Consider the following 27,870-nt stretch of genomic DNA (forward strand, 5'->3'; position numbering starts at 1 on the left):
TGAAGCAAATTTAAAAACTATAAAGAGAAAAGAATGGAAAGAAAGACAGAAAACACAAACCAGTCCTGGGTCAGAGGAAGGAACAGCACCTTTTATTTAAGATTTACAGAAAGTTAGCACGTTTCCACTTGGAGATATTTCCTAAATTAACAAAGTCTGTTTGAGGAAATAAACACTGAATACATATTTTGAATGGAAATATAAATGTTAACGACACACATAAGGCTCGTTTCCTGATTGGGTCTGTTATCCACATACAGAATATAGACCTTACAATATCACAGTCCATGACAGATTGTAGAAGGTCCACCTTCAACCACCACATCCTCCCCCACAAATGGACGAACCCCTACCCAGTCAAGAGGGTCCCTCAGCTCTCTGCTCAGCAAACCACCTGCATGCAGAGCCAAGTGTGCGCCTCACTCCAGCTGCAGGCTCCACCTCCATGTGTACCAGGTGACAGCTTACTTGGAGATGCCATTTGTGGAAGTGACATATCACCTGTATGGTCCCAACACAGTCCCAGATCTCAGTCTACGACATCTATGATCTATTCAATATCCAACAGGATGTATTTGAAAAAAGAAAAATGAAGTGACTGATGGGACACAGACTGTCAAGAATTTTCCTGTGGCTTCCTGTGTCCACCAAGGTCATGCTTGTGGCACTGATTTCCAAGCAGCTTAGTTCCTGACTTTCCAAAGTTTTCTTGAGTCTGAAAATACTTCTCCACTCTCTACTCAGTAAGTGATAGTACTGAGTTGCCTACCTGCCTTAGACACACATTCCTTCACAGACAGGAAATGTAGTCTCCTTCATCTATTACAGGGACTTTCAAGATGGCATTACCAAACATCATGTGACCCAGTAGACATCTTCCAACCCACTGCCAGGAGCTGTGTGGCCATCAGGAAAGCTCAATGAGTGGTAACTGGGGTTACCCCACTGTGGCCACAAAGTAGACCCCTGCCCTTCTGTGGGCTGATACACACTGAGTTTTTAATTTTTTTTTGACAAAACAATTCCCTTCACAAGTTGAATACTACATCATTTTAAAATACAATTACAGACCTTGAACAATAAATATCTCTATAACCAACATTATTTTCATGTTTAAGTTATGCTTTCATAAAGGAAGAAGCGTAGAAGTGTGTTCACAGACTTTTAGATTTACAAATGGTAAGAATCCTGTGCTCAGCAGATATAATGGTCTAAAATTAAAAGACTGATCTCAAGCAGGGCTTCCAGTTAACATCACAGTGAAGTATTAAGAGTGGAATTAAGACAATTTGAAGTTAAGACAACCATTCTAAAATCCTAGAATCCAAAATAATTTTTATTAAAGTTTATACAGACTAGAATTCTCCTAGCTACTGCTAATTTAAAGCCAGGTATGAGTTACTGAGAACATGAAAGAGAAAAAAAAAAATCAAAAACCAAAAAAACCTTTAGTCCACAGAATGTCATTGTGCTTCATATTCATCTAATCTATGCCAGCTTCTATATAGTTAGCCTAAGAGGACAGCCAAGACTGAGAGCTGTAGCCAGTCAGCCACACAGTTACTGCTCCCGTAAAGGCCTGCCCTTACCCAAGGTTAAGTGGTCTCTAAATGTTCTATTGACTCAACCATGTCTAGGCTGTGCAGGGACCTGGTCCAGCCAGCTGCAGCAACAGGCCATGCGTCCTCACCTGGAAGGCTTGAGAACAAGAACCACCAGCCACATGCCTTCTAAGCTCATATGACTGGTAATGTTCCTGTACCAAGACTAGGACTCCACCTGATCCCAGTTGTTTTTTTAAAAGCAGAGTACCCCTGGAATGCTAGCAGGTTCAAAATATTGCCAGGGTTATTATGTTAAAAGCTGAACAACTACACGGGCTAGAGAAAAATTATAAATGTGGATGTACACACAGGACTCTGACAAGATGTCAGGTTGCTGGACGGACACCCTTGCTAGTTAAGCCCCAGAGAGTATGTCCCTTACCCTTCCTGTACAAGGAAAAAATGCAAATACACTATTCTGTGTACTAAGGATGACCATTTTCCATCACTGGCAGGAAAGTTAGTGAAAACAACCCTAATATTCTAGCAATAAAAACCATACCTAAAAGGAACAAAGTGAATTTCAATCACCAAAAATGCTAAGATATACAGGAATTGATGTTTCTTAAAACAAAAATAAATCCCAAAAAGCTTTCTAAGTCAGCATCAGTAAGAAGCACTAAAAGCTCTGAAAGCATGTTAGGAAAGCCCTTCTACTTTTCTCTAGCAAAAGACAATTTGGATTTTATCACTTCAAAGATAAATAGCAGTCCTTGGTAATTAAAATTTTCCAAACCTGGGATAATGGATTTATTGACAATAAAATAAGGTGCTGCACATTTAACAATCCAAAGGACCCTTCAAGCAACCTATATGTTTGAATGTGTGTAAGACATATGGTACCTTAGAATCAGTGACAGAGAAAGAAAGCAAATTTACTAAGTGTTAATGACCTTATGGTTCACCCGCCACTGGACAAACATTTCCTAAAGGGAGCCATGACCTCATGGGGCATCTCAGGCCCATATAAAGCAACTGAGGCCAACAAAGAACCCACTCACTAGGGGTTCCTCTTTCTGTTCAAGTGGGCTGAGTAAGCTAGGAGCTTATATAGAATACACACCAATACTGAAGGATAGACAGAACAAAATTCAGTTCTGGCCCTCACTCCAGGCAAAGAGACCCTTTCTCAGGAGCACTCTTTAGTCATTTAAATTTTACATAAACACAGGCATCAATTTTTGTTTGAGAAATGAGATGTTTACTTATGTTTTTATTTCCTTCTTTATATGGCATTTCTATATTTCTGTTACAGACCTTAATGGGTTACCAGTAACCTATTCATCTAGCCAGTCTACAGGCTCCAGACACAACCATGGGATGTGTGCATGGAGTCACAGACATGTTGTTGCCAGGTGAGGTTTTATTGTTTTTTTCTTACTAGTCTTGTGACATGCTCTATCATTAATGAAAAGGCCCTGTCCCTCATCTGCCTTCCAGCTCCAGAGAACTCTGTTTTTAAGTTTTCTGGTGCTTTTGCATGAACTATCTCAAGTAATCCCAGAATTAGATACACCTTGGCTGAGAGACCAACTTAAGAAGCCCTCCACCCATGCCAGAAGCAGGCTGCTCCACACCTCTTCAGAGGCAGTGGATGGGACGGATGCCCTCATGCATGAAGCAGGGACCCTTTCCTCTTATATCCTAAGATATTTTACTTCCTTGTCATGCTTAGATTTCTGGTTGGTTTTCAGGACATCCTCTTAAAAACACTGGAGTTGTTTTGTGTTGGGAAACACAGATGTAAATAGATATGGATACTAAAGAAAGTTTTGAGCTACAACTACACTTAAAGGCATTGTGACCAAAGGACAACATTCACTTTTCATCTGAGGAAAAGCCGCCAGGAAGGCAGAAGTCCGTCTGGAGCAGAGGGGCTGACTGAGGAGCACCTGAAGGACCTGGCTGCTGGGCACAGGCCTCTCTCTATCCAGCACGTGTACTCCCTGGTGTGCTGCTCTGTGCACCAGACAACTTGCACTGTTAGAACAGCTACAATCCAAACCTTTGTACATTCACTCAAGTCTTCATCTCTTTTGAATCAGAGTTTTATACAGAAAGCTACCTCCCCTTCCCAGGCAAACATTGTATACAAACAATGGTTTGAAGGAAGCCAAATAGGATCAAATGGTATTAATTCTCTGTATGGCAGAAGCAAAACTCAACAGTGGGCAGTTCACAAGACCTAAGGCTAGAGAGGTAGCATTGCTTTTTTGACATTTTTATAAAAAATGAAGGAATTCCATGTTCAATCTGCAGCGTAACAAATTTGGTACATATTTTTGTACTCTCAGCAGACAAGTTATTCCTTCTTGACAGTCACATCTTTCCTACTCACTCACCTCTTTTAGGAGAGGTCAGTCAAGAGCTGACATGGAACTCTGCTTTTTTACTGTAAGACGACTGCTGGTCTCTGGGGCAGGAAAATCCTACATGGAGTACTATCACTCCATCCTCACTGCAGCATGCTAAGGACCTGCCCCCAGGTGGGCAATGTCTTCCCCAGTTGAAGAATATTCCATGATCCCCACCCTTGTTTGCCTCATACTCTCTGAATTCAGCAGGTACTAACTGTGCCACACTGCAGACATCACCACTAGTTCTGAAGTCCTCACTCCCCAGCACAGAGCAAAATGAGTGTCCTCTGACTGATTCCTGCTATATCTGCACATAGCTGCTTCCAGGGCACCCACTCAAAATTTATCATGCTCTAATTTCAAATGAAATCCCTTCACTTCTGCCCAAGACCTTTTCAGTGTTGTGTCTTTACTTTTGAGAAATCACTTCTTGAACCAGGGCCATCCTACACCATCCTATTTCTTCATACTTTTTAATTTTGTGATTTATATTTAAAAAAATTTAATTTACCTGAGATCTTTCATGTCCTTTAAGAACAGTACAACTTAGAATGCTCACATTAGGTATTCTCTGAGGTCATGTCTCTAAGTACTTTTGAGCAGAGCCAGTTGAGTGACCTACCAGACCACAACCTCACAGTCTAATAATACCCTACTGTGTCACACAAACAGAGCTAGGGTTCTGCTACTCCTGGATTTATTTTATCCACACATGCATGATGCAGTCAAGAGGATCATTTTTCATGCCAAAGAAAAATTTATACTTTTGGATAAAAATGGAATGATGGTGATTTTATTATTTTATTGTAATAACCATTACTGTCACAATAGTGAACCACTGAGTCCTTGTAAGGTGCCAGGCACTCTACGTGTTTTACATGCGTTACATTACTTAATGGTTTGGAACAAAAGTATTTCTCAGAAACTTTCATCACAGGTCCAACACTGAGGTGTCTGTGTGCAAACGGCCTGGGCACCGCTCACACACCCCGTGCACAGCACAAGCTCTGCTTCTTGAGCTGAGGGCAAGTGGAGCCTTTCCTCCCATGCAAACATGCGGGCACCTGGGTATGCCCCAGCTGGGCATCCAGAACCACAACATTTAAAACATGATGCTGATGTTCTACAAAAGCAACTGATGATGTGGTTGCTGTAAATAACCTGATTATGGTGTCTTCTAGATATCAGTGACTGGATCAATAGTTGAATGGTTCACAATGATACTGTAAATGGCATTTTTCCCTAAAAATCTACTGTGTCTAGTGTCATAGTAAAACTGTCAAGTAAAAAAGGACAGAATCAAAACTCCTCCTGCCTTTTATGTGGGAAACTGGTTTAATATCTACAATACTGAATACATTTCATTGGCAATGAAAATAGTTGACAAAGGACCCCTTAATGTGTCCTGCTTGTTCGTTCTTATTGATAATGAACAGATGCTGACATTTTTCCTTAAAAATTCAGTAAATTATGAATTAGAGGAAAAAATGAGCATTAACAGGATAAACTCTTCAATATGGTGCCATTGTCACAGCTCTGGGATAGCCTCAACTGGAGGGCCTCCTCCTCAACTTGAACTTCAGATTGATCTTTAGAATATGAATGTGTTTCTATTATGAGATGAATGTGATTGATTAAATGGCCTTGATTGGGTATCTTACCTTGGTCTTAAAATTTGTTATCTGTTTTCTTCATTGTATGTGTTTATTAATACCAGTAAAAACAGATTATCACACATCTTCCATAAAATGATTGTGATAGAAATGTCACTTAGTGTATACGATGATGCACCACCTGCAGCAGACATCTTGGGATATTACATCATTCTAAGTGCAGTACAGGGCGGCTGAATTCAAGTCCAACTTGACTGATGTGGGCTCCCATAAAAGCTGTTACCAGTGAAGGCGAAAAAAATAAGAATTTGCTCTACTAAGGGAACAAAAAATGAAGTTACAAAACACTTAAATCACATCAATTCCTTCACAGGCCTTTGTCATGCAAGTGTGCAATTTTAATCTCTTCATTGGGGTGATGTAATATCATGTAATTAATAATTATTCCAATATAAATTAATCACACACATTTTTTTAAGAACTTAAACTACAACATGACCTAAAATGTCTTGAAATACCAACCCTACATAATCCTCTTTCAATCAAGTGTGTGAAGGGAGGGAAATATAAACATGCAAAACATGACTGTCCTAAAGTGAAGAGGCAGTCAGATCTCCAAACATAATTTTCACATCAGAACCAGACTCAACAGTCTCCACAGCCTTTCATAACACTAATGCTTTGTTCATATATTAACAGGCACTCAGCACTGTAGACCTATAAACATTCACGGTGAGGGTCAGTAATGCTGATGCATACTGGACAAATCTACTTGTTCATCTAAAGTTTTTAAATTAATAGTGCAACTCTATAAAATAAGCTATAAAGAATATTCACATAAGCCACATAAGTAGTCCAATAGAGAAGGCCTAGAATTTAAATTATTTTATATAAGGAATATAATGTATAATGTGAGATTTATGTTATCATCTTCAAAATGTAAGAAGCGATTTGAATTTAATGCATTGCCTACATAATATAAATGTACTTAAATCATCTCTCAACCTCTGATGTTGTAACTAAGTCTTGTTACAAAACGCTTCTTCGTCTTAGTCCTTCCAGGTTCAGACCACTGAGCCAGAGATGGCAACAGCTGCTGTTCTCTGTTCCACCCTCACCATCTTCACCTTCAGTACCCAATACTGATGATCAAGAATGACAGACACAAGTTCAGTAATTCAATATTTCTCTCTCTCTCTCTCCTTTCTGACAACAGCATATGTAAAAGATCAACTGGATAACTAGACCAAAATATGAAGCAAGAAAAAAAATCATTTAAAATTTTTATAAGGCTGTAATGTAACATAGTGGTAGAACACTTGCCTGGATTCACAAATGCCTGGGTTCCAACCCCACCACTTAAAAAAAAAAATCATAAATGAAAATCCTAACTTAAACACCTAAATGAAAGGGTTTCTAGAACAGAAACCTTCCATTTTTAACGTGATTATCTGGAACTTTAAACCATCTTTATTTAATTTTCTAGACTGCTACTCTAAATGTTGACAAGAGAGGAAAATGGAAAATAATTTGCATAACACTAGCCTTTTTTGTATTAGTAACATTTTAGATAGAAGCTCAGCAACAAACTGAATGTACACATTTATATGAAATGCTTAGTTTTCTACACATAACAACTATCACCAAGCCCCAGTCCTGTGAATATATGAACATTTGAGATTATGACTGAGCAAGTCTGTGACTGAGATCCTACTAAAGAAACAGTCTAGATTTACACCACACTTTCAGGTTCAGAGCAGTGAGCAACAGAATTCTCAAGGGTGTTCCACTGGCCACCCAGGTCCCTGATCATCATGCAATGGAAAGCCCAGCCCTCCACTAATGGGAAGAAACAGCAAAGACACATCCAACCCTATTAGGGACCATAGCAGAGGCCAGGCCAGAAGTGCTGCCTTTGATCCAAAAGGATAAAGGGGCCTGTCTGGTTCCCACCTCACTACCCTTTTCCATGAAGACCAAGGTTATCAACTCCTTCAAAATATTGTGAAAATAAATCTCCAGTCTATAAAAAAACAAAAACAAAAACAGAATTACAGAGATCAAAATAACAAGAAATTAAAAATGAAAAGTAAGATCCATAAAGGTAGTCACTAGAATCAAATTAAAACTACCTCTGTACAAAAACAAAAACAAACAAAAAACCCCATCATTCCTGCATTTGGGGCTGTTCCTTGTTTGGGCAATGGCAGACTTGGTAACACTAATACACGCTACACTATTGTGATGGCAGCAACAGCCTGTTATAATACCACCTACTTCTCTGCTATCATGTATTTTACAAGTCCAGAAAACACAGGAATCTTAGTATAGTGACAGTTCTAACTTGCCTCCACACTCACATCTGAGACATGCCAGAACAAAGGACCAGAGACACGCAATGCATGAGGACCAAGAAACCTTTGGCTTCCCCACAGGCTTGTGAGCCCCTCCATTCCACCAGTGTGGGTGCACAGTGGCCAGTGTCATTGTGGCCAACACAGCATGTCCTGGTAGAGCCAGTGAATTTCCTTTCATGTGAGAAAACCGAGAGAGGTTTACAGAACACACCATTTTAAAACAGATTGCAACGATTATTCTGCAACAAGACTGAAGTATGTATGTACACTTACACATTCACGATGTGCATGTATTTATATTCAAAGTGCTCAGACTAAAATAGGACACTATTGTTTCAATTCTGTGAATGTTAGATGGCTAAGAACACCTGAAACTCACCTATACCTATGGAGAACACCAACATACCTCTTTTAAAATAGAATTTTCACTCACATTGCAACTTGAGCAACTAATGGCTTTCACATGAATGCCATGGTATCACTATCATCATTATTTTACCTCATTTTCAGTTAAGGATGCAGAAGGAGATGAACTTTTGCTAAACCCAAGTGCTGAAGATGCAGTTGCAGAAGCCCGATTTCGCTTCTTCAGTGGTTTGCAAGCATCAGAAAGATTTTTCGTTGCTGTAAAATAAGTTTATTTTATAAAGTTTAAAATCTTAACCTCCCACATCCTTACTGATTTAAATAACCCGTCAAGTAAGTAAAATCCTAAAGTTGAATCTTCTGGTGTCCTCAGTTGTCAGTAAGGATTTAACTTTTTATCATAAAAAAAACTCTTGACTGTATTTAAAAACAAAAGCAGACAAACTACACAATGATACCCATATCCCACTACTTAACTGTCCACCCACCTCACCCAACAACCCAGGGCCAATGCAGCTTCCTCCACACGTGGATCCATAACCCCTTGTAGAATTATAATTCTACAAATTCTGCAAACTCGATTTATAATTTCATGCATAAAAAGCCTAGTGTATACTTCTAAAATAAAAATCTAAATACAACAATATCACCTTCATATTTAAAAATAGCAATCCTATGTTCAAATTTCCAATCATCCACAAATACTTTTTTAAAAAATAGCTGATCTTTAAAAACCTGATCTTGTGAAGAACAAAGAAAACAGTCTTTCCAACCATAGCTCCTCACTCATCACAGAGCTCCTGTGCTAATCTATCAGACAGATGTCTCAACAGGATAATCCACAAATAGGTCAACGGGTTTGATTTTTCCTTTTTACTGTTCAGCTGTTTTTCACAGAAAATCCTTTAAGCTGATTTCTTTATCATATGAAATAGAAACAACTCATCCTGACTTTTACTCTTGGCTGGTAAGTATGAACCATCAGGGGCCTACATTAGAGTGAAAGAATTTATAGTAACAACTCATCTCATAAAGGAAGAAATCTGAGTATTTCTGGTTTAAATTTCTCTTCTAATAAAATTTCAAAGTGAAAAGCAAAGTCAAGTGAAAAATCAGTAAAAAAGTAACTTCAGGCCGGGCGGTGGTGGCGCACACCTTTAATCCCAGCACTCGGGAGGCAGAGCCAGGCGGATCTCTGTGAGTTCGAGGCCAGCATGGGCTACCAAGTGAGTTCCAGGAAAGGCGCAAAGCTACACAGAGAAACCCTGTCTTGAAAAACCAAAAAAAAACAAAAAAACAAAAACAAAAAAGTAACTTCAACATGACCGAATATGACAATTTGCACATTAAATCAATTATTTTTCAATTTCACAAGTTCTTTTTTCCCACTTGTTTTTTATCCTAGCTTAATTGTTGGTTCTGAGGCATCCCTGGATCCCTGTTTCCCAACCCTGTTCTCATTTATCTCTGTCCCTCTCAGGTGCCCACACTAGAGGCTCCCCAAGAACAGGACCAGGCCACCCTGCTCACCCACCCAGGCACCCAGAGGAGCCAGGAAGGAAGGAGCCTGACCACATTACCTGCCTGGCTCTTGAGCGAGGAAGCTGCCTCCATGGCCTTGTAAGAGCTTGTTCTGGCCGTTTTGTCGGTGATTGTCTCTCTCTGTTATTTAAAAAAAAAGAGGTGTGGGGCGGGGACAAAGAGAAAGGAAAAAATTCTCCAACTGTGAATGAACACAGGTTGCTGCAAATTTACACATTAGAAAACTCTTCCTTTGAAAATGCATTCCTCACACTCAAAAGGACCACAGCTGCCCAAACTGACTTTTTTAATACTATGAACTGATTCTTTTCTTATCTCCTGCTCTAGAAACTGTCAGAAGGGTAGAGTGGGCAGGGCTGTGCCAATACCTGCCATAGTTCTGTTAAGGTCCCTTACATAGGTTATATTTCATGTGCTACCCAAACTTCCCACTGAATCCAAAACAGAGTAAAAACTAAGAGAGGAAATCTAGTTTTCTATTCAAGAGACCCAATCAAACTGAAGTCATCCCTCTATGTCAGTTCCAGCATTACTAGAGTAACTCATAATGTTACTACACTAGGGATTTCCAAATTTGAGACAAATTCCATATTTACTTCACAGAGATCAACAATAAAACACCTTCCACAACCAAAGATTTGAGGGAAAGTTTCAAAATGCTGAGCCAGTGGCCACAGGCCTGTAATTTTAGCTACTTGGGAGACTGAAGCAGAAGAATCACAAATCAAATCTTGTCTGGGCTAATGAGTGAGTTCAAGACCAGGTTAGCCAGTCAATTTAGTGAGATCATACTTTAAAATGAAAAAGCAGAACTGAGGAGATGGCACTTGCTGATCTTCCAGAGGTCCTAAGTTTGGGTCTCAGCATGCTTGTCTGGCAACTCACAAACATCTGGAACTCGAGCTCCAAGAGATTACATATCCTTTTCTGGCCTCCGTGAAATACAATCACACACACATACACATATACATGAATAAAAATAAAAATCTTTATTTTTTTAAATAAAATTTCAAAATAAAAAAGGGGCCAGGTAATTGTAGAACATGTGCCTAGCATAACTATGGATTCAATCCCTAGTACTAGTTTAAAAAAAAAAAGAAATGAAAAATCTGGGCATGGTAAGAATCTCTGTTAGTTTGAGGCCAGTCTAGGCTACATAGTGAGACCCTGTCCCAAAAAATAAAGGCTTTCTCTGTGAGTTCGAGGTCAGCCTGGTCTACAGAGCGAGATCCAGGACAGGCACCAAAACTACACAGAGAAACCCTGTCTTGAAAAACTAGATAGATAGATAGATAGATAGATAGATAGATAGATAGATAGATAGATGCTTAATATCATGAAATATTTTGTGCTGAGATTTTGAAAAATGTAATTCAGTCTAGGTGTGGTGACATGTGCATTTAATCCTAGTATTCAGAAAACCAAGACAGGTGGATCTCTGTGAGTTTGAGGCCAGTCTGGTATGTATAGTAAACTCCAGGCCAGCCAAGGCTACATTGTGAGACTCTGTCTCAAATAAATAAATAATATAAATAATAAAAACAAAAAAAGAAAAGAAAAATATAGTTCAAATGCCCTCAGCAAGGTATGGTGGCACAAGCCTATAATCCGAGCACTCATGAGGGCAGAGGCAGAAGGACTAGGAATTAAAAAAGCCAGCCTAGGTTACAGAGAAAATTCTCAACCAGCCTGGGCTACATGAGGTCCTATCTCAAACAACCACCAAAAAAACCAAACCAAAATAAAACAAACACGAACCATGCTTCAATAGCATAGGAACAGTGTTGTCTAATGGTTACCATGCCACTTCCTGTAGACAGGGACCTTACACAGGTATCAAACCTCAGAACTCACTCACTGATACCTATAGCCAGGGTAGATAGAAGTCCACTGACATTAATCACAAGAATTTTGTTTAGCTTTTGGAATGCTACTGGCTCATCAAATGTAATCAATGCATATTAGGGATTGTATGCAACATGACTTAAGATTTATAAAAACCAGACCAGAGAGACAACACTACTTTTTGAGACAGAGTCTTACTATGCAGACCAGGCTGGCCTGGAACTAGAGATCTGTCTGCCTCTGCCTTCCAAGTGCTGAGATGAAGGGCAAACACCACTACTTTTAAAACATGTGCTATCTTCTGATCTGTTTAGTAAATTAAAAAATTATGCCTAGCTATTTAATATGAATTATGGTATTTCAAATGTTCTGACCACACATATCTAAAGAGCTTCTCTAAGGATGAACTTCCTGGTACCTTCAAACTCTAGTAATGCACAGTAACGCTTCACCACCACATAACCAACATGATGGCAAATGAATCCAAATAACACATTATGCACGAGGATAATGGTACAGAATCTATTATTTCATACTAGAAATAGAACCTTAAAGATAAATAATACAGGTAGATAGACAAAAATTAGTTATAGATATATAGTTACACTTCAGCAATATGTGAGATTTTTCTATTCTTCAAAATTAGAAGAAAAAAAAGAAAGATAATAAAGGCAACTTAGTGAAAGTACCAAGCTTTTTTCAAAATCTTAAATATATAACTGTGTCAGAACCCCTGTAAAATATAAATTCAAATACACTTCAAAGCCTAAACTCAATTTACCAAAGTTAACTAGATATCTCAGACAGTTGAAACAAATGGTGCTAAAAGGTCTACTCTCTCTATGTGTGATCTTCGTATGGCAGACAGAGTAATCCAGTTGCTTTACACGTATAGATCTTGGTCAATTTCACTTTCCTTCAGGTACCAGGCAAGTTGTCCTAACAGATGCTGGCAATACTGAGGCTCAAGGCCCTGGGCTGCCTTTTCACCCATACTGTATTTTAAATTTTTCCTCAGTGATACCCACACTGGATTCCCAGTGAATAAACAAGATCATGAATTACTAACAAAATGAGTAAATTCATATAATCCCTTTCCAGTATCTATCACAGATTCTTTAACTTCCTATTGCAATACAAAGTATCTTTAATGGGTTTTCATGTACCTTGTTTACACACTGAATAAATTAATAATCCCTACAGTACTAGCAATGAAACTAAAGGTCAGGCTCGCCGGGCGGTGGTGGTGCACGCCTTTAATCCCAGCACTTGGGAGGCAGAGGCAGGCGGATCTCTGTGAGTTCGAGGCCAGCCTGGGCTACCAAGTGAGTTCCAGGAAAAGGCGCAAAGCTACACAGAGAAACCCTGTCTCGAAAAACCAAAAAAATAAAAAAAATAAAGGTCAGGCTCATGCTACTTGAGCAATCTAGCACTGAGCTATGCCCTCTTCAACCTAAGAGTAATTTTTAACACATAAAATCAAAACATCATATATTACTCTGGATCTGGATGCTGATTCCTTGAACAGACTAGTACCAATATTTCTGTGCTAATGCTCTTAATTGTTAATGAGCATGTCCTTTCTTCAGTGGCCTTTTCAATGTAGAAAAAGGGCAAGCCTTACTTCTGAATACCACTTTGGCAAGAGCCCAGAAAACCCCACTGCCTATATTTTGGTTGAGTCTCAAGAATTCTATAGTATATGTTCTTACAGGCCAGGAAAGGCCAGAACATTACCTTCCGAAGACTGTGCTTATCTGTCCTAAGTCTTTTCCTGGGTGCATCTTCAACATCAACATCTTCTGGAGGGTCATCTGTCCTCTTTGTGTGGTTTCTTTTTTTCCCATTTATATTACCTTGGAATGAAGAATGAGAATTGGAATAAATACACAGGAAAAGGAAAGTCCACAACCTGCTCTGGCATTCATCATGCAAACAGTGACAGGTATTCAGCAACCAGGCTCATGTCCAAGGCCTATGCTTGATCAAATCTCTTTACAAAAAAGAACTAGGGACTCACAAATATTTTACCTAATTATTATCTTGGCATTGTATTTTTAATATACTATAGCATTAAATTTAAATATAACCCAGTTGTAAACAGAGTTTTCCTGTCCCAACTGCCTGCTCCCAATTAACCAACACTGAGGCTTATATTAATTACAAATGCTCTGTTGATATCTCAGGCTTATTATTAACTAGCTCTTAAACTTCAATTAATCCATTTCTATTAATCTATGTATTGCCACATGGCTTGTGGCTTTACCTGTCCTCCAGCATGTCTTGCTCTGTCTCTCTTGGAGACTCCTCTGACTCCGCCTTTCTTCCTCCCAGCATTCTGTTTGGCTGTCCTGCCTATACTTCCTGCCTGGCTATCAGCCAACTAGCTCTTTATTAACCAATGAGAGTAACACATATTCACAGTGTACAGAAAGATTATTCCACAATTATTCCACAGCACCCAGTCTTTCTTTCTTTCTTTTTTTTTTAAAATCCTTTATGGTTAGACATGGTAATTCCAGCACACAAGAAGGCTTAGCACAAGAGGGTTTGAATTCAACACCAGCCTTGACTAAACAGTAAGACATTTCTCAGAGTAGGGAAAAAGAAAAATGTATTTACTAACATGTAAAGACAAGTAGAATTTAAGTCAACTTCTAAAAAACTACAACTTAGAGGCTGGAAAGATGGTTCGGTGGTATAGAGAACTTGTTGTTATAGTGGAACTGGGTTTGAGTCCCAGAATCCATATAGTGGCTGACAATCATCTGTAATTCCAACACCTTCTTCTGGCCTCCATTTACACAGAAATACATACAGGCAAAACACTCAAACATATAAAATGAAACAGATCTAAAAAAAGTTAAATAAGGCTGGGTGGCAGTGGTTGTGCACATCTTTAATGCTAGTACTTGGGAGGCAGAGGCAGGCGAATTTCTGTGAGTTTGAGGTCAGCCTTGCTGTGAAATAATCCTTCTGTACACTGTGTGAATATATGTCAATATGATTGGTTTAATAAACAAGCTGACTAGCCAATAGCTGAACAGGATAAAGTTAGGCAGGAAAGCCAAACTGAGAATGATGGGATGAGGAAGGGTAGAGTTAGAGGAGTCGCCAGCCAGATGGAGAAAGAGTCAGACACACAAAATGGGATAGAGGTAAAAGCCACAAGCCTTGGAGCAGCACATAGATTAACAAAAATGGGTTACGTTGTAAGAAAGAGCTAGTTAGTAACAAGCCTGAGCTACTGGCCAAGCATTTATAATTTATATTAAGTCTCCAAGTCAGTTATTTGCGAAATGGCTGCTGGTTATTTGGGAGCAGGTGGTTGGGACAGGAAAACTTCCAACTACACAGCCTGTTCTACAGAGCAAGTTCCAGGACAGCCAAGGCTACACAGAGAAGCCCTGTCTGAAAAAACAAAACAAACAAAAAAGTTAGATAAAAATTAAAAGTAAGAATGACAATTTGCTAATGTGTTCTCTTAAATAACAATTTTTTAAGAAGCAAAATTACATCTGCATCTAGAAGTTAAGCACTTCCTGTTATACATTTGTTTGACAGTGCCTTATTTTAAGTGCGGAAATATCACTAATCTATAATAAGGTATCCAAATACCACTGACTTAGAAAGATACAATAGAAGGCAAGAGAATAAATTCTAGAGAGACAACCACTTTGAATGCCAATGTTTATTTTGGATACAAATTCTTTATTTTCATTTGCATAACTGTTTGTTAGAGTTCTATTTATCAAACTTCCTTTTGTGCATATGTGTATGGTACTGAGAATAGAACCCAGGACTTAAATTATATTCCCAGCCATCTTTTTACTTTTTGAGAAAAAGTCTCACTACATTAGCTAGACATGCCTTGAATCATCCTGCCTCAGCCTCCTAAGTAGCTGGGACTACAAGTCACCAGGCTTCAATATTTACAAAACTTAAGAACAATATCATCCAAAAACTCACTATCTTTTGGGACAGAACACACCAGCATAGACATGTTCACAAAGCCTCAGGAGGAGGCCTATGTGCCATGTCTTGGGTGCCAACAACTGCACAGGGCTGTTCCTCAGGTCTGGGACTCAAATTACTAATGAAGGAATCAAGTACTCTAGGCTAGTATGAACAAGGCCAGCAAAATCTTTACTAGGATTTAATCTTGACCATACCACTGTAGACTGGCCAGAAGTCTGGGTAGAAAGAGGTCTGTCTGTAGTTTGAGGACAGCAGGAGTTAGTTTGTGCAGCCACTACTGGAGTTATGAACACCATATGGCAAACCCAATCAGACAGCTCAGATGGTTTGCACTCACAACCCTAAACACTGAGTCCCACGTACTGACCAGCCAGCCGCAGGTTTTCCACTGTGAGGTGATTCTTTGTCTTTCTTTCCCATAAATACCCAGAACACTGTCTACTTTACCTGGGATGAAACACAATCCTTCCTAAAGAAATCTGAGTTCCCTACACTAAGTTAGCAGAACACCTGACAATGGGAGATTATATATCTTTATGTTCAGCACCTAGGTGACTTGGAAATCATGGTTCAAGGACATTGAGGAATAGCACTTACCTGACACACAATATTGGGGAAATCATCATTATGTATCTATTGAGTACAACCCCAAATACACTTATTGTTTAGGGTAAGCTAACCCTGGCTTCAGAAGTACCAGCCTCTTTTAAGTACACAAGTCACTGAAAAGAAATATCACTCAAGATTTAGTATACTAGCACACTATGAGTTTAATTTACATTTTAAATGAAGTTCACAACCTCCAAACATCCTTGCTATTTTTAATTACAGCATCTAAACAAACACCGAGCATGCTGAACAAAATTCAAAATTAATGTAATGAACTGATATGGAACTCTAGTATGGTGGTCTGAATGAGAATAGCCCCCATAGACTCACATATTTGAATGTGAATGCTTGGTCCCCAGTAGGTGGAACAGTTTGGGACTGATTAGGAGGTGTGGCTTTGTTGGAGGGTATGTGTTACTGGGGGTAGGCTTTGAGGTTTCAAAAGCCCACACCATTCCCAGTTAGCTCTCTCTGACTGATAATTGTAGATCAAGACGTAGTTCTGTTATCGCTCTAGCACCATGTCTACCTGCCTTCTGTCATGCTTCCTTCTATGAGGATCATGGAATCACCCTCTGAAATTATAAGCCCCTAGTAAACTTTCTTCTATAAGTTGCGTTGGTCATGGTGCTTTGTCATAGCAAAAGAAAAGTAATTCAAGATACCTAGCAAGCCCTAAATCAAGATGAGTATCTCCAGGAGGTGCAAAGGGGCTACTAGTGTATGTACTGTCAAAATCTAATACCTGGCAGCTATTCTAAGACTACCTAGGATGCCTTAGCTTTTGTGTCTAGCATCTCCAAAACTCAATAAACTTTAGGAGTTACAGACTATTTTTGTATTTTTACTTAACACTCAAACACATTACACTTTATTTTTACATTAACAGCTTTTGTGTTTTTTTGGGTTTTTTTTTTTTTTTTGGAACTTGTGTGTCTTAAGTGCTTACACATAACAAATCTGACCACCGTTAACACATTTTCTCCAAGTCTTCCTCATCTTGCCATAGCCTAAACTGATACCTAATGTAGTATATTTTAAAGTTTTAAACTGAAAGCCTAGAAATGAGACACCTAAGTGAAGGTCAACTAGTCATCTCATTTGCAAGTTCTCAAGCCAACAGGCCAAGAACTAACTGCTCTACACTGGGCCTGACCCATGCTACTAAGCCCAGAGTGCTATAACCACCTACCTTTCCCTCTTTCTTCTCTCCTATACCACCCCTTCAAGTACTACAGTACTAAACAGAGCATCAAGAAGAGCTGCATTGGTGATAAGGGATCGCAATAACATGTATTGATGTGATCATGCACACTGTTCATGTGGCCACACTGTATACATCACACCCAAGCAAAAGACATCTGTATAGGTCTATGTTTACCTGAGTCTTCTTCAGACTGGGCAGAGGTCATTAGGGAAAACTTTGTATTATATCGTGCTTTCTGCTTTTCATTGAGCATGTTCCACTGGGATCCAAGTAATTCTTCAATCTCCTCTCCTGAGACATCTGGATGTTCAGCTACAACCTATGAATACAGAAAGGAGGGCAATAAGAAGTCTACGCTCATAAAATTCATTGTGATTTACATAAAATCAAATAATAGTCCTTTGGAATTGAGTATGTAGCATTTGTTGTTGTTGTTGTTTTGAGACAGGGTTTCTCTGTGTAGCTTTGGAGCCTGTCCTGGAACTCACTCTGTAGACCAGACTGGCCTTGAATTCACAGAGATCTGCCTGACTCTACCTCCCAAGTGCTGGAATTAAAAGTGTGTGCCACCACTGCCTGGCGAATATGTAGCATTTTTTTTTAATTTTTATTTTATTTTCCACATTCCAAGAAAGGAAATTTTCCTCCAACAAAGCATATTGTTTTGTTTATATACAACATGTTAGCACACAACTAAGAGTTTTAACTTAGTTGTATCAAAGGCAAAATTTACTTTGAAAGAAAATTACAGACTTATGAAGAGCAAACATTTACTACCAAAGACACTGTTTTCCAATGTATTCAGTGTCAACATTTCGGCACTTTTTAAGATTTTCCAAAAACAGAATTACTAATATCTCTGTATAAGAATATTTAAAACAACAGGAAACAAAGACTTTTATACCGTATTTTCACAAACTGCTCCAAAGATAGTGTTCATGCTCAGTTGTTTTTCCTTTGCTTTAAAATAAGCTACCAGCAAACCACTCTAAAATGTTTTGTTCCTGAACCAAATATAAATATTCGTATTGGCAAAATGTTTTATAATGAGTCCTTGGCCTCAATGAAAAACATCACAGCTAAGGAGAAGCTAGAGTTTATTTTCAAATTCTGTGATTGGCTTCCAAAATTCCCTTATCAAGTAGAAGTACTGGCAATAACCGACACTGAGGATCAGATTTAGATCTTTGGTATACGCATGAAATTGTTGCTGATTTTCCTGTGACTAGCATAAGCCAGTAAGAAACTCAAGGAGCATCAAAGACAACGAAGTCTAGGATGCAATGAAGATGGGCAGGAAGCATAGTACTTTGTCTCGTTTTACAGGAAAAATGAACAGCAGAGATACTTAAACATCCTCTCAGAGATTTGAAATCATAAAAAAAAAAAAAGGGTCAAGCTTCAAAATGACTACTTGATAACCAGTAGCTGGAATATGTCGCTGCGCTTTGGCATTTTACTGTAGTTTATGATGTACAGCTACGTGAGGACTCTCAGAACTAACTTGGCACAGCAAACCTCCAGAGTAAGAGAAAAACCCTTTCTCTCTAGAATGCCTGAACTTTGAATGATACAAGATACAGTGAACATGTATAGTCAAGTATAACTTCAGTATAATTTTTCTTTTTTTTTTTGTGACATATACAAGTAGAGTTTTGTGTGGAGAGTTGTAAATTATTGAATTTAACAAGCCTAAAAGCTTTTTTAATAAAAACTTTTGAATATGAAGCATAAGACTTTATGTCTAGTAAGTGTATTGTCAAAATACCCACAGATTCAATTCATTTCAAAAGATGAAATTCTTGTAAACATCATGTATAGAAGAATCTATGGACAGTGGACTCAAGACAGCACTAAAATCCAAAGAGTATAACTGTGACCCAGGTTTTTATGTTTTTACTGTTTCCAATCCTTTGATCGCTACTACCTTTCATGTCTTTTGTATTTACTAAAGACAAACTATCAGCGTTTGTATCAGGCGTCTCCTGCAAGGCCCTGTCAGATAACTTTGTAAATAAGCATTTCCAGCCCTGACACATTGTGATCTGAGACTAATCCTGAGAGCCACATTCTTATTAAAAGTTCAGTACTAAATGCTTAGAGGGCTGGAGAGAATGGCTCAATGGTTAAGAGCAATGATTGCTCTTCCAGAGGATCCAGGTTCAATTCGCAGAACCCACATGGCAGCTTGTAACTGTAACTCCAATTCCAAGAGACCCAACAACCATGACAAAACACCAATGTACATAAAATAAAAATAGATAAAAAAATAAAAATAAAAATAAATGCTTAGAACTCAGGGAGTTAATATCTAACAATAACCAAAAAATGAGCCAAGTTCTAAATATTTCCATATATCTTAAGAGGCGGACCTGAAATTCTACTACAGTTTAAAAAATACCACTCATCAGCCGGGCAGTGGTGGCGCACGCCTTTAATCCCAGCACTCGGGAGGCAGAGGCAGGCGGATCTCTGTGAGTTCGAGGCCAGCCTGGGCTACCGAGTGAGTTCCAGGAAAAGGCGCAAAGCTACACAGAGAAACCCTGTCTCGAAAAACCAAAAACAAACAAACAAACAAACACCACTTATGAGAAAAAGGCAACTGTGCTTGCTATCCCAGCACATGAACGATAAGTGACAGCAACACAGGGATGTACTCTGATTTCTGAAGTCTAACCATGGCAAAGTCTGAAAACTGGATGACAGTGATGAGATCCTAAACAGCTAAGCAGTTACAAATATTAACACGTACTTTCTTGCAGAGGACCCAAGTTCAATTCCCAGCACCCACACGAGGCAGCTTACAACTGCCTGTAATTCCAGCTCCAATGATCTGGTGCCTCTCTAACCTGAGGGCACAGGCACATATACTTTTACACATACAAACAAATTTTAAAACCAAATAGAAGCATCAACAACAACAAAACAAACAAACAAAAAACTAGCCTTAACTGGGCATGGTGGTGCATGCCTTTAATCCCAGATTCCAGCACTGAGGCAAAGCCAGGTAGATCTCTGTGCATTCAAGGCCAGAGTGGTGTACATAGAGAGTTCTAGGACAGACAGGACTACACAGAGAAAGGGGATGAACAACATGGAACTATGAACATTGTCATCCTTTTCTGAACAGCATCTGAACTCAACATAATGGCCCTGGTGGCCTCACAGTCATAGCTCAAGGCTTGAGTGGAGTGGGACTGATGGGTATGTAAGTGAACTCTGTGCATCTTCACCTTGGTCTACATTGTTCTCATCATGATGCCTATCTAGGCTTTCAGTTACAATTCTTAGCACTACAAGGGTTAACTGAAACTAACCTGGGTCCCAGAAAGAAAAAAGAGTGGAAGAGGTCTCTGGGCAGTAGTCTAGATTCTCAAGCACCTACTTTTCTGTTAGATACCAAAGAAAAGGCCTAGAGCCATCTGGAATATGACTAGCTAGAGTTCCTATTTGGAACAGACCTGCCCAACTTACAAAGGATAAGAGCATACAGCTCCTCAACAATTATGTTCCAGCCAAGGTGTCAAATACTGGTGGTATCCACTTAGAGCTTATCATTATACCCTCCCCACAGAAGTATTGCCATGGAAATTAACCATATACTACTAAGTACTTTGTACCATAAAAAATCCAATGGTTAACCATGGTTCCCTACTAAGTGTTAACACATCTCTGGGCATACTTGGAACCTGGGTAGAGGCACACACCTTCTCAGCTGACCACTTATTCTTTTTGGATGAACACAGGTAGATACTGAGGTGTAAGTAAATAGTGCATATACCGTATTCTTTAGACTTTACAGAAGCAACAGGATCTACACAGCAGCTTGCTTTCTTCTTCAACATCTAATAAATTCATTTTGATATATAATATGCTATAGGAACAGATCACAACTATCACTGACAATTTTTTAGAGTTGAATATTGTTGTGCCTTCCTTTGGTGTGATGCAAGGGTGAAATTATTTTAGAGTAAATACTTAGGGATGAAATTATAGAACAGAAACAAAGCACATCATGTACTGCCAAAGTTCTCTCTAAAACAGGTATAATAAATTAGTCCCCACAAGCACTGAACAAGAATTGCTATCTTAAGCCAGGTGGGTGGTAGTGGCGCACGCCTTTAATCCCAGCACTCAGTAGGCTAAGCCAGGCGGATCTCTGTGAGTTCGAGGCCAGCCTGGTCTACAGAATGAGATCCAGGACAGGCACCAAAAACTACACGGAGAAACCCTGTCTCAAAAAAAAAAAAAAAAAAATGCTATCTTGTTCCTTTTCTCAAGCTCCAAGTAGCTAACTCCAAGTTCACTGTTGCTCAGCTGATGACTATGAAATAATATGCCATCATGAATTCAGTCTGTAAGTCCCTGTCTATGTGTGGTGTTGAGCAACACCTATCTTAGTGTATTTATCAGTCAACTGAGGCTCATTTGTAAATTGATGTTTTGTCCCTTCAGATTGTCTGATGACAAATCTTGTCATTTCAGTTGTGTTTGGTGTTCTTCACACATTAAAAAACAAAAACAAACAACAACAACAAAAAAAAACTCCATTTAAAAAAAAAAACCACTTCCTTTACAATTTGTAGTCAGTTTGGCTTATTTCAGATATCCTTTCCTTGAGGGTTCAGCAGTTAAGAGTACTGGCTGCTCTTCTAGAGGACCTCGTTCAATTCCCAGTACCCACACGGTGGCTGAGAAATGACTGTGACTCCAATTCCAGGGGATGTGATGCCCTTTTCTGGCCTCTGAGGGCAGCAGGGACAGAAGTGGTGCACAGACACATAAATAAATGCTTTAAAAAGAAAAGTAATCCTTTCCTCTTCTGAGATGGCAAACTCCTCTTCCAGATAGACCAAGGTTTTTTGTTTGTCCGTTTTTAACAGATTTTTAAAGTGTTCTGTCCGTATATATGTCTGTGTACCATGTGCATACCTGTTGTCCAGAGGTCAGAAAAGTCTCAGAACACCTGGAACTGGAGTTACAGATGGTTGTGTGTGGTAGGAACTGAACACAGATCCTCTGAAAGAGCAGCTAGTGCTCTTAATCACTGAGCCATCTCTCCAGCTTCTGTATATTTTTTTATAGACAAGGCTTCACCACGTAGGCCAAGCAAGCCTCGAACTCCGAGATTGCCTGACTCTGCTAGGATTAAAGAGGTGTGCCACCACATTCAGTTTTTGACTGAGCTTTAAAACCACCCATGATTACTAGGCATAGTATGTACACATTTAACCCCAACATTCTGGAAGCAGAAGCAAGGAGATCTCTGTGACTTCTAGGCCAGGCAGAGCAACACAGTTGGGATCTTGTACCTAAATAATAAATGATTTTTTGTGTGTGTATGTACACACACACACACACACACACACACACACACACACACACACACACACACGCGCGCGCGCCTATTAGAGTCCAGATGCATTGGATTCCCTGGAGGTAGAGTTACAAACAGTTGTGAGCCAATTGACATGGGTGGTAGAACTCTAACCCTCTCCAAGAGTAGTATGGGCTCTCAACCACTGATCCACCTCTCCAGCTCCAACAGATTTTCTAATACTAAACAAACCTTCCATTACCAAGGAAAAAGCTACTGGTTCCTTTTTGTCTTTTTTTTTTTGGGGGGGGGGAGTTGCGATTCTCCCTATGTAGCTCAGGCTAGCCTCAAACCCAATCCTCCTGCCTCAGTCTCCAAATAGTGCTGAAATTACAGCTATGTATCATCATGCCCAACATGGTTTACTGGTTCTGGTTCTTCTTCCCAACACTAGTCCACCATTTTTTTCTGGGAAGACTTCTAAGCTACTATGTAAGGATAAAAATAACATGTCCCATGATTTCCTTATAACCATTCATTTATCCAACTCCTCAAATTCCTCATAATCCTGCACTAGGCCATGCTGCCTGCCACAAAACAGGAGCTGGTTAAACACCCATGAATAATACTTGGGCAAGAGATACTATTTTTATTTTCCTTTTGGTTTTTGAAGGTAGTGTTTCTCTGTGTAGCCCTGGCTGTCTTGCAACTCACTTTGTAGACCAGGCTAGCCTCAAACTCAGAGATCCACCTGCCTCTGCTCCCAAGTTCTGGGAATAAAAGCGTGTGCCACCACACCCAGCAAATGTTTCATTTCTTCTCTTTCTTCTTCCTTCCCTCTTTCTCTCTCTGATTTTTTTGAGACAGGATTTCTCTGTATAGTTAGGAATTCGTTCTGTAGACCAGGCTGGCCTCACACTCAGAGATTCACCTGTCTTTGCCTTCCAAGTGCTGAGACTAAAGGCATGCGCCACCACTGCCCTGCTCTTTTATTTTTAAATTACACTTAGGTATTTATTGTATATGTGTGCCATGTTGCATGTATAGAGGTCAGAGGACAACCTGATGGAGATGGTTCTCTCCTTCTACCATGTGAGTCCCAGGGATCAAACTAGGGTCATGAGGCTTGGTAAAAAGTACCTAAACACACCACACCATCTTACTAATCCAGATAGTATTTCTCTGTCTTTTTTCCAATAGATATTTATTTTTATTTTATAAGTATCAGTGTTTGCCTACATGTATGTATGTGTAGCACATATGTGCTTAGTATGCATGGAAGCCAAAAGGAGAATGTTGGATCTAGTTCCAGGTAGTTGTTAGCCACTCTGTAGGTGCTGGGAACTGAATCCAGGGCCTCTACAAAAGAAGTTAAGTTCTCTTAACTACTGAGCAATCTCTCTAGCCCCCAAATACTACTTATTACTGGTAACTTTAATACAGATTCGGGATTCTGAACAAAAAGTTCCATGAAAGTAAAATTAAAATGAACACTATAATAGAAAGGGCTTCAAGTCTCAGACTATAAGGAGTCTTGGTGCCTTACAATGGAAATGAGACCTAGACACCAATAGATGATATATTTTATTTAAAAAATAGATTTAATCATGAGCTTTTGCTGAACTCAAAATAACAACAACAACGAAAAGGTGTGTTCAAGGGAGAGAAGAAGAGAGAAAGGAGAGAGACACTATGATCTACATAATAATAACTCAAGTTCTCAGTCTCCAACACCCCTTTCTTAGCTCAGAATTTGTCTTTCTCTGTGGGTTACAACATCAGCCTTTTCCAGAGTCTCAATGTTAAAAGACTTTTCATTTTTCCCAAAAATTTTAAGAAAGATTTACTGAACTTACTTTGTAAAAAAAAAAAAAAAAAAAAAAGATTTAAATACTTTACTCATTTATATATTACTATCCTTCTAAATATCATAGAAATAAATCTTCAACATACTTGGTGCTAACAAATGCACCAATTTTATAAGTGAGCATGCCCCATATTGAATGCTTCACAATAGCTTGTTAAGAGAAAATGCTCACCAAGAGCTGGATGTCAAGGCGTAAGCCCAGTTTCCAGCAAAAGATGACCCAATGAAACCTGCTTCCTATTTCTCACTGTTGCTGGTACTTTTTATCCACTTTGGAGGGACACGAGTGCAAATGGCTGTTGTCCAACAATAATAGACAATAATAAACAAGGCTTAAGCAGTGTACTAAGAAATAGAGGATTCTGCAATAAAGGAATGTTCCTCAAATTTGGAAATCCTGTGGCATGACAAACAACTCAGAACCCACCAGAGTACTTACCTCATCCCTGTGTTTTTGACAGAAGACTAAAAACTGGGATGCTGAGTCTCCCTTCCTGCTCCGTGGAGCAGAAGCTGTGGACTTCTTCCTCCCAGGAGGAGATCCTACTCCTCTCTTAGGTTCAGCTTCTGCAATCTTTGGAGGGGTACTCTTTTCTGTGCCAGGGTCACTCTCTTGGTTCTCAGCAGAACTAGACCTTTTGGTTCTTCGCCTTCTCTTCATGGGAATATCCTCGTCTTTCATAGATCCAGGGTCTGCAGAAGCTTCTTCACTGGCCCCTGAAGAGTCCACCATTTCTCCCAAAGGTTCTGCAACAATGCCAGCCTCCTTAGCCACTTGAGGGTTGAGGTGTAGCTGGTCCCCCACATAGAGGAAGGTGAATTTGGCTTTCCGCTCCTCTACTGACATGCTAGCAGCTTCCTCTGCTTGAACAATGCCCATTTCCCACTGGGCTCTCAATCTCCCTGAAATAGGTTTTAACAACTGGAAAAAAAAAAAAACCGAATCATTATGAATTTTATTACATAATATAAAAGGTAACTCAATTAAAAGCACTTTTACAATATCAGATAAGGACAACCCAATAAAACTTTAGATATAACTTAGCTAACAACTATTGTTTCTTTAAACTAGAAATTAACTCTATTTTCTTTACCTAACATAATTTATAAAAATAAATAAAAATCAGAAAATAAGTTATTTTTGTGAGTCATCAATAAGTAAACTAAAAATAACATTCTTGGGTAAAAGTAAATGACAAATTTAGGCTGGGCATGGTGACCGACATCTTTTTTTCCTTCTCTTTCTTTTTCTCTGTGTAGCCTTGGCTGTCCTGGAGCTTGCTGTGTAGATCAGGCTGGCCTCAAATCTACAAGAGATCCTCCCACCTCTGCCTCCAAAATGCTGGGATTAAAGACGTGCATCACCACACCCTGCTGGTAACTGACATCTTTAACCCAAGGCTACAGAGGCCGAAACAGGCAGATCTCTAGGATTCCAGGTTAGCCTAAGCTACAGTTTCAGGCAAACCAGGGCTACATAATAAGACTCTGCCTCTAAATAAATAAATAAGGTAATAAGACTCTGCCTCTAAATAAATAAATAAATAAATAAATAAATAAATAAATAAATAAATAAATAAGGTAAATGGCCAACATAAGAAATCACTTAAAGCAACTATAAGGTCAAAATAAAATAAACTTAGTAAGAATTAAAATTTTTGTTTAAAAACACATTAAAGGGACTTCTATCACCTTGATTTTCTCAGCTTTTGTGGGTGCCTGCTTGGCACTTTCTTGGCATAATTTTTCAAATTGTTCTTCTCCTTCAAAAGCAACAAGGCTCTTCTCAAATATCCAAGCTCTTTCTGGGGCATCACCAAAGAATTGTACATGATACTGGCGTGCACTTTTTTTCTGACCTAATTTTAAAAATAAAAACCACGAACATTAGAATTTGGGATGAAATTGGGCAAATCTACTAATACTTTGAAATTATTTTACTTGGTGCTGTTTGTGCTTATCAATTTCAGCATAAATTTTACCTTTTTATCCTCTATATACTCCATGCCCAAGAGGAAATTCACTAATCAGAGATAACAGAGAAGGTACAAAAGCAGACTGGGGGGGGGGGAGGCTGAAATAAGAACATTTCTTCATCTTCCTTTTAAATATCTTCTTAAAGAGATTTTAGACAGGACAAGACATCAGCAAAAGGGAGCTTTCAGTGCAGCAAACAGGAGCACTGAAAGGGCAATACACTGGGCTGGACTCACTAACACATCCATCCCTACTCTTGATGACTGGCCAACCCAATTCCAGGGGATCTGATACCCTCTTCTAGCCACCATGGGCACAATGCTTAGAATAAGAGTACTCAACCTTAAGAGCAGCTGAGACCATAGCAAACCCCTCAGATATTCCTTGCTGTCACTGCTGTGGGATGTTCTGTATGGCAAATGTGTTGCTGATTAGTCAATAAATAAAACACTGATTGGCCATTGGCTAGGCAGGAAGTATAGGCGGGACAAGGAGGAGAATAATGCTGGGAAGAGGAAGGCTGAGACACAGAGACACTGCCCAGCCGCCATGATGAGAAACAGCATGTGAAGATGCCGGTAAGTCACGAGCCATGTGGCAAGGTATAGATTAATGGAAATGGATTAATTTAAGCTGTAAGAACATTTAGCAAGAAGCCTGCAACGGCCATACAGTTTGTAACCAATATAAGTCTCTGTGTTTACCTTGGTCGGGTTTGAGCGGCTGTGGGACTGGCAGGAGAGACAGATTTGTCCTGACTGTGGGCTAGGCAGGAAAACTTTAGCTACATGTCACTCTTAGCTGCAGGGAGAAACATCTCTCAATGCAGCCAGAGGGATGAGCAAAGAGACTACTATCCCTTGAAATTTCAGAATTTCCTAAGGTTGAAGTAGAGGTAGAACACAGGTAAGCCAGCCAAAAAGTAGATCTCAGTAATAAGAATTAAAAAGATCTTTAACCCTTATCCTAATGGAAATAAAAGCAGACTTCCTGGATAGCTAAAGCACCCAGAAGAAAAACATTTTCATTGAATCTTTCAAAGACACCTCCAATTGCCAGGCAATGGTGACACATGCCTTTGATCCCAGCACTTGGGAGGCAGAGGAAGGTGGATCTCTGTGAGTCCGAGGCCACCCTGGTCTACAGAGCAAGTTCTAGAACAGCCAGGGCTGTTGCATAGAAAAACCTTGGGGGGTTGAGGGACAAACAAAAGAAGATGCCACCAATAAAG

At 39.3% G+C, this 27,870-nt stretch overlaps 1 protein-coding gene across 3 annotated transcripts in view; it reads right to left on the reverse strand.

Annotated features, from left to right (window-relative positions):
* The window catches only part of Nsd2 (nuclear receptor binding SET domain protein 2), an 85,533-nt gene that overhangs the window by 23,223 nt on the left and 34,440 nt on the right, over nucleotides 1-27,870 (reverse strand). For 2 of the 3 annotated variants that reach the window (XM_052736216.1, XM_052736217.1), the window contains 6 exons: nucleotides 26,355-26,521; nucleotides 25,102-25,584; nucleotides 17,653-17,797; nucleotides 13,422-13,540; nucleotides 9,878-9,959; nucleotides 8,431-8,555 (listed from right to left, as the gene is read on the reverse strand). In XM_052736216.1, the coding sequence (XP_052592176.1) occupies nucleotides 8,431-8,555; nucleotides 9,878-9,959; nucleotides 13,422-13,540; nucleotides 17,653-17,797; nucleotides 25,102-25,584; nucleotides 26,355-26,521 (1,121 nt within the window). Of the gene's footprint in view, nucleotides 1-70; nucleotides 5,851-8,430; nucleotides 8,556-9,877; nucleotides 9,960-13,421; nucleotides 13,541-17,652; nucleotides 17,798-25,101; nucleotides 25,585-26,354; nucleotides 26,522-27,870 lie in introns of those variants that run through there. The other variant, XM_052736218.1, reaches the window with a different exon arrangement.

The sequence above is a fragment of the Peromyscus californicus genome, unplaced genomic scaffold (assembly GCF_007827085.1).
Source record: "Peromyscus californicus insignis strain IS unplaced genomic scaffold, ASM782708v3 Scaffold_13__1_contigs__length_99412109, whole genome shotgun sequence".
NCBI lineage: Eukaryota > Metazoa > Chordata > Mammalia > Rodentia > Cricetidae > Peromyscus > Peromyscus californicus.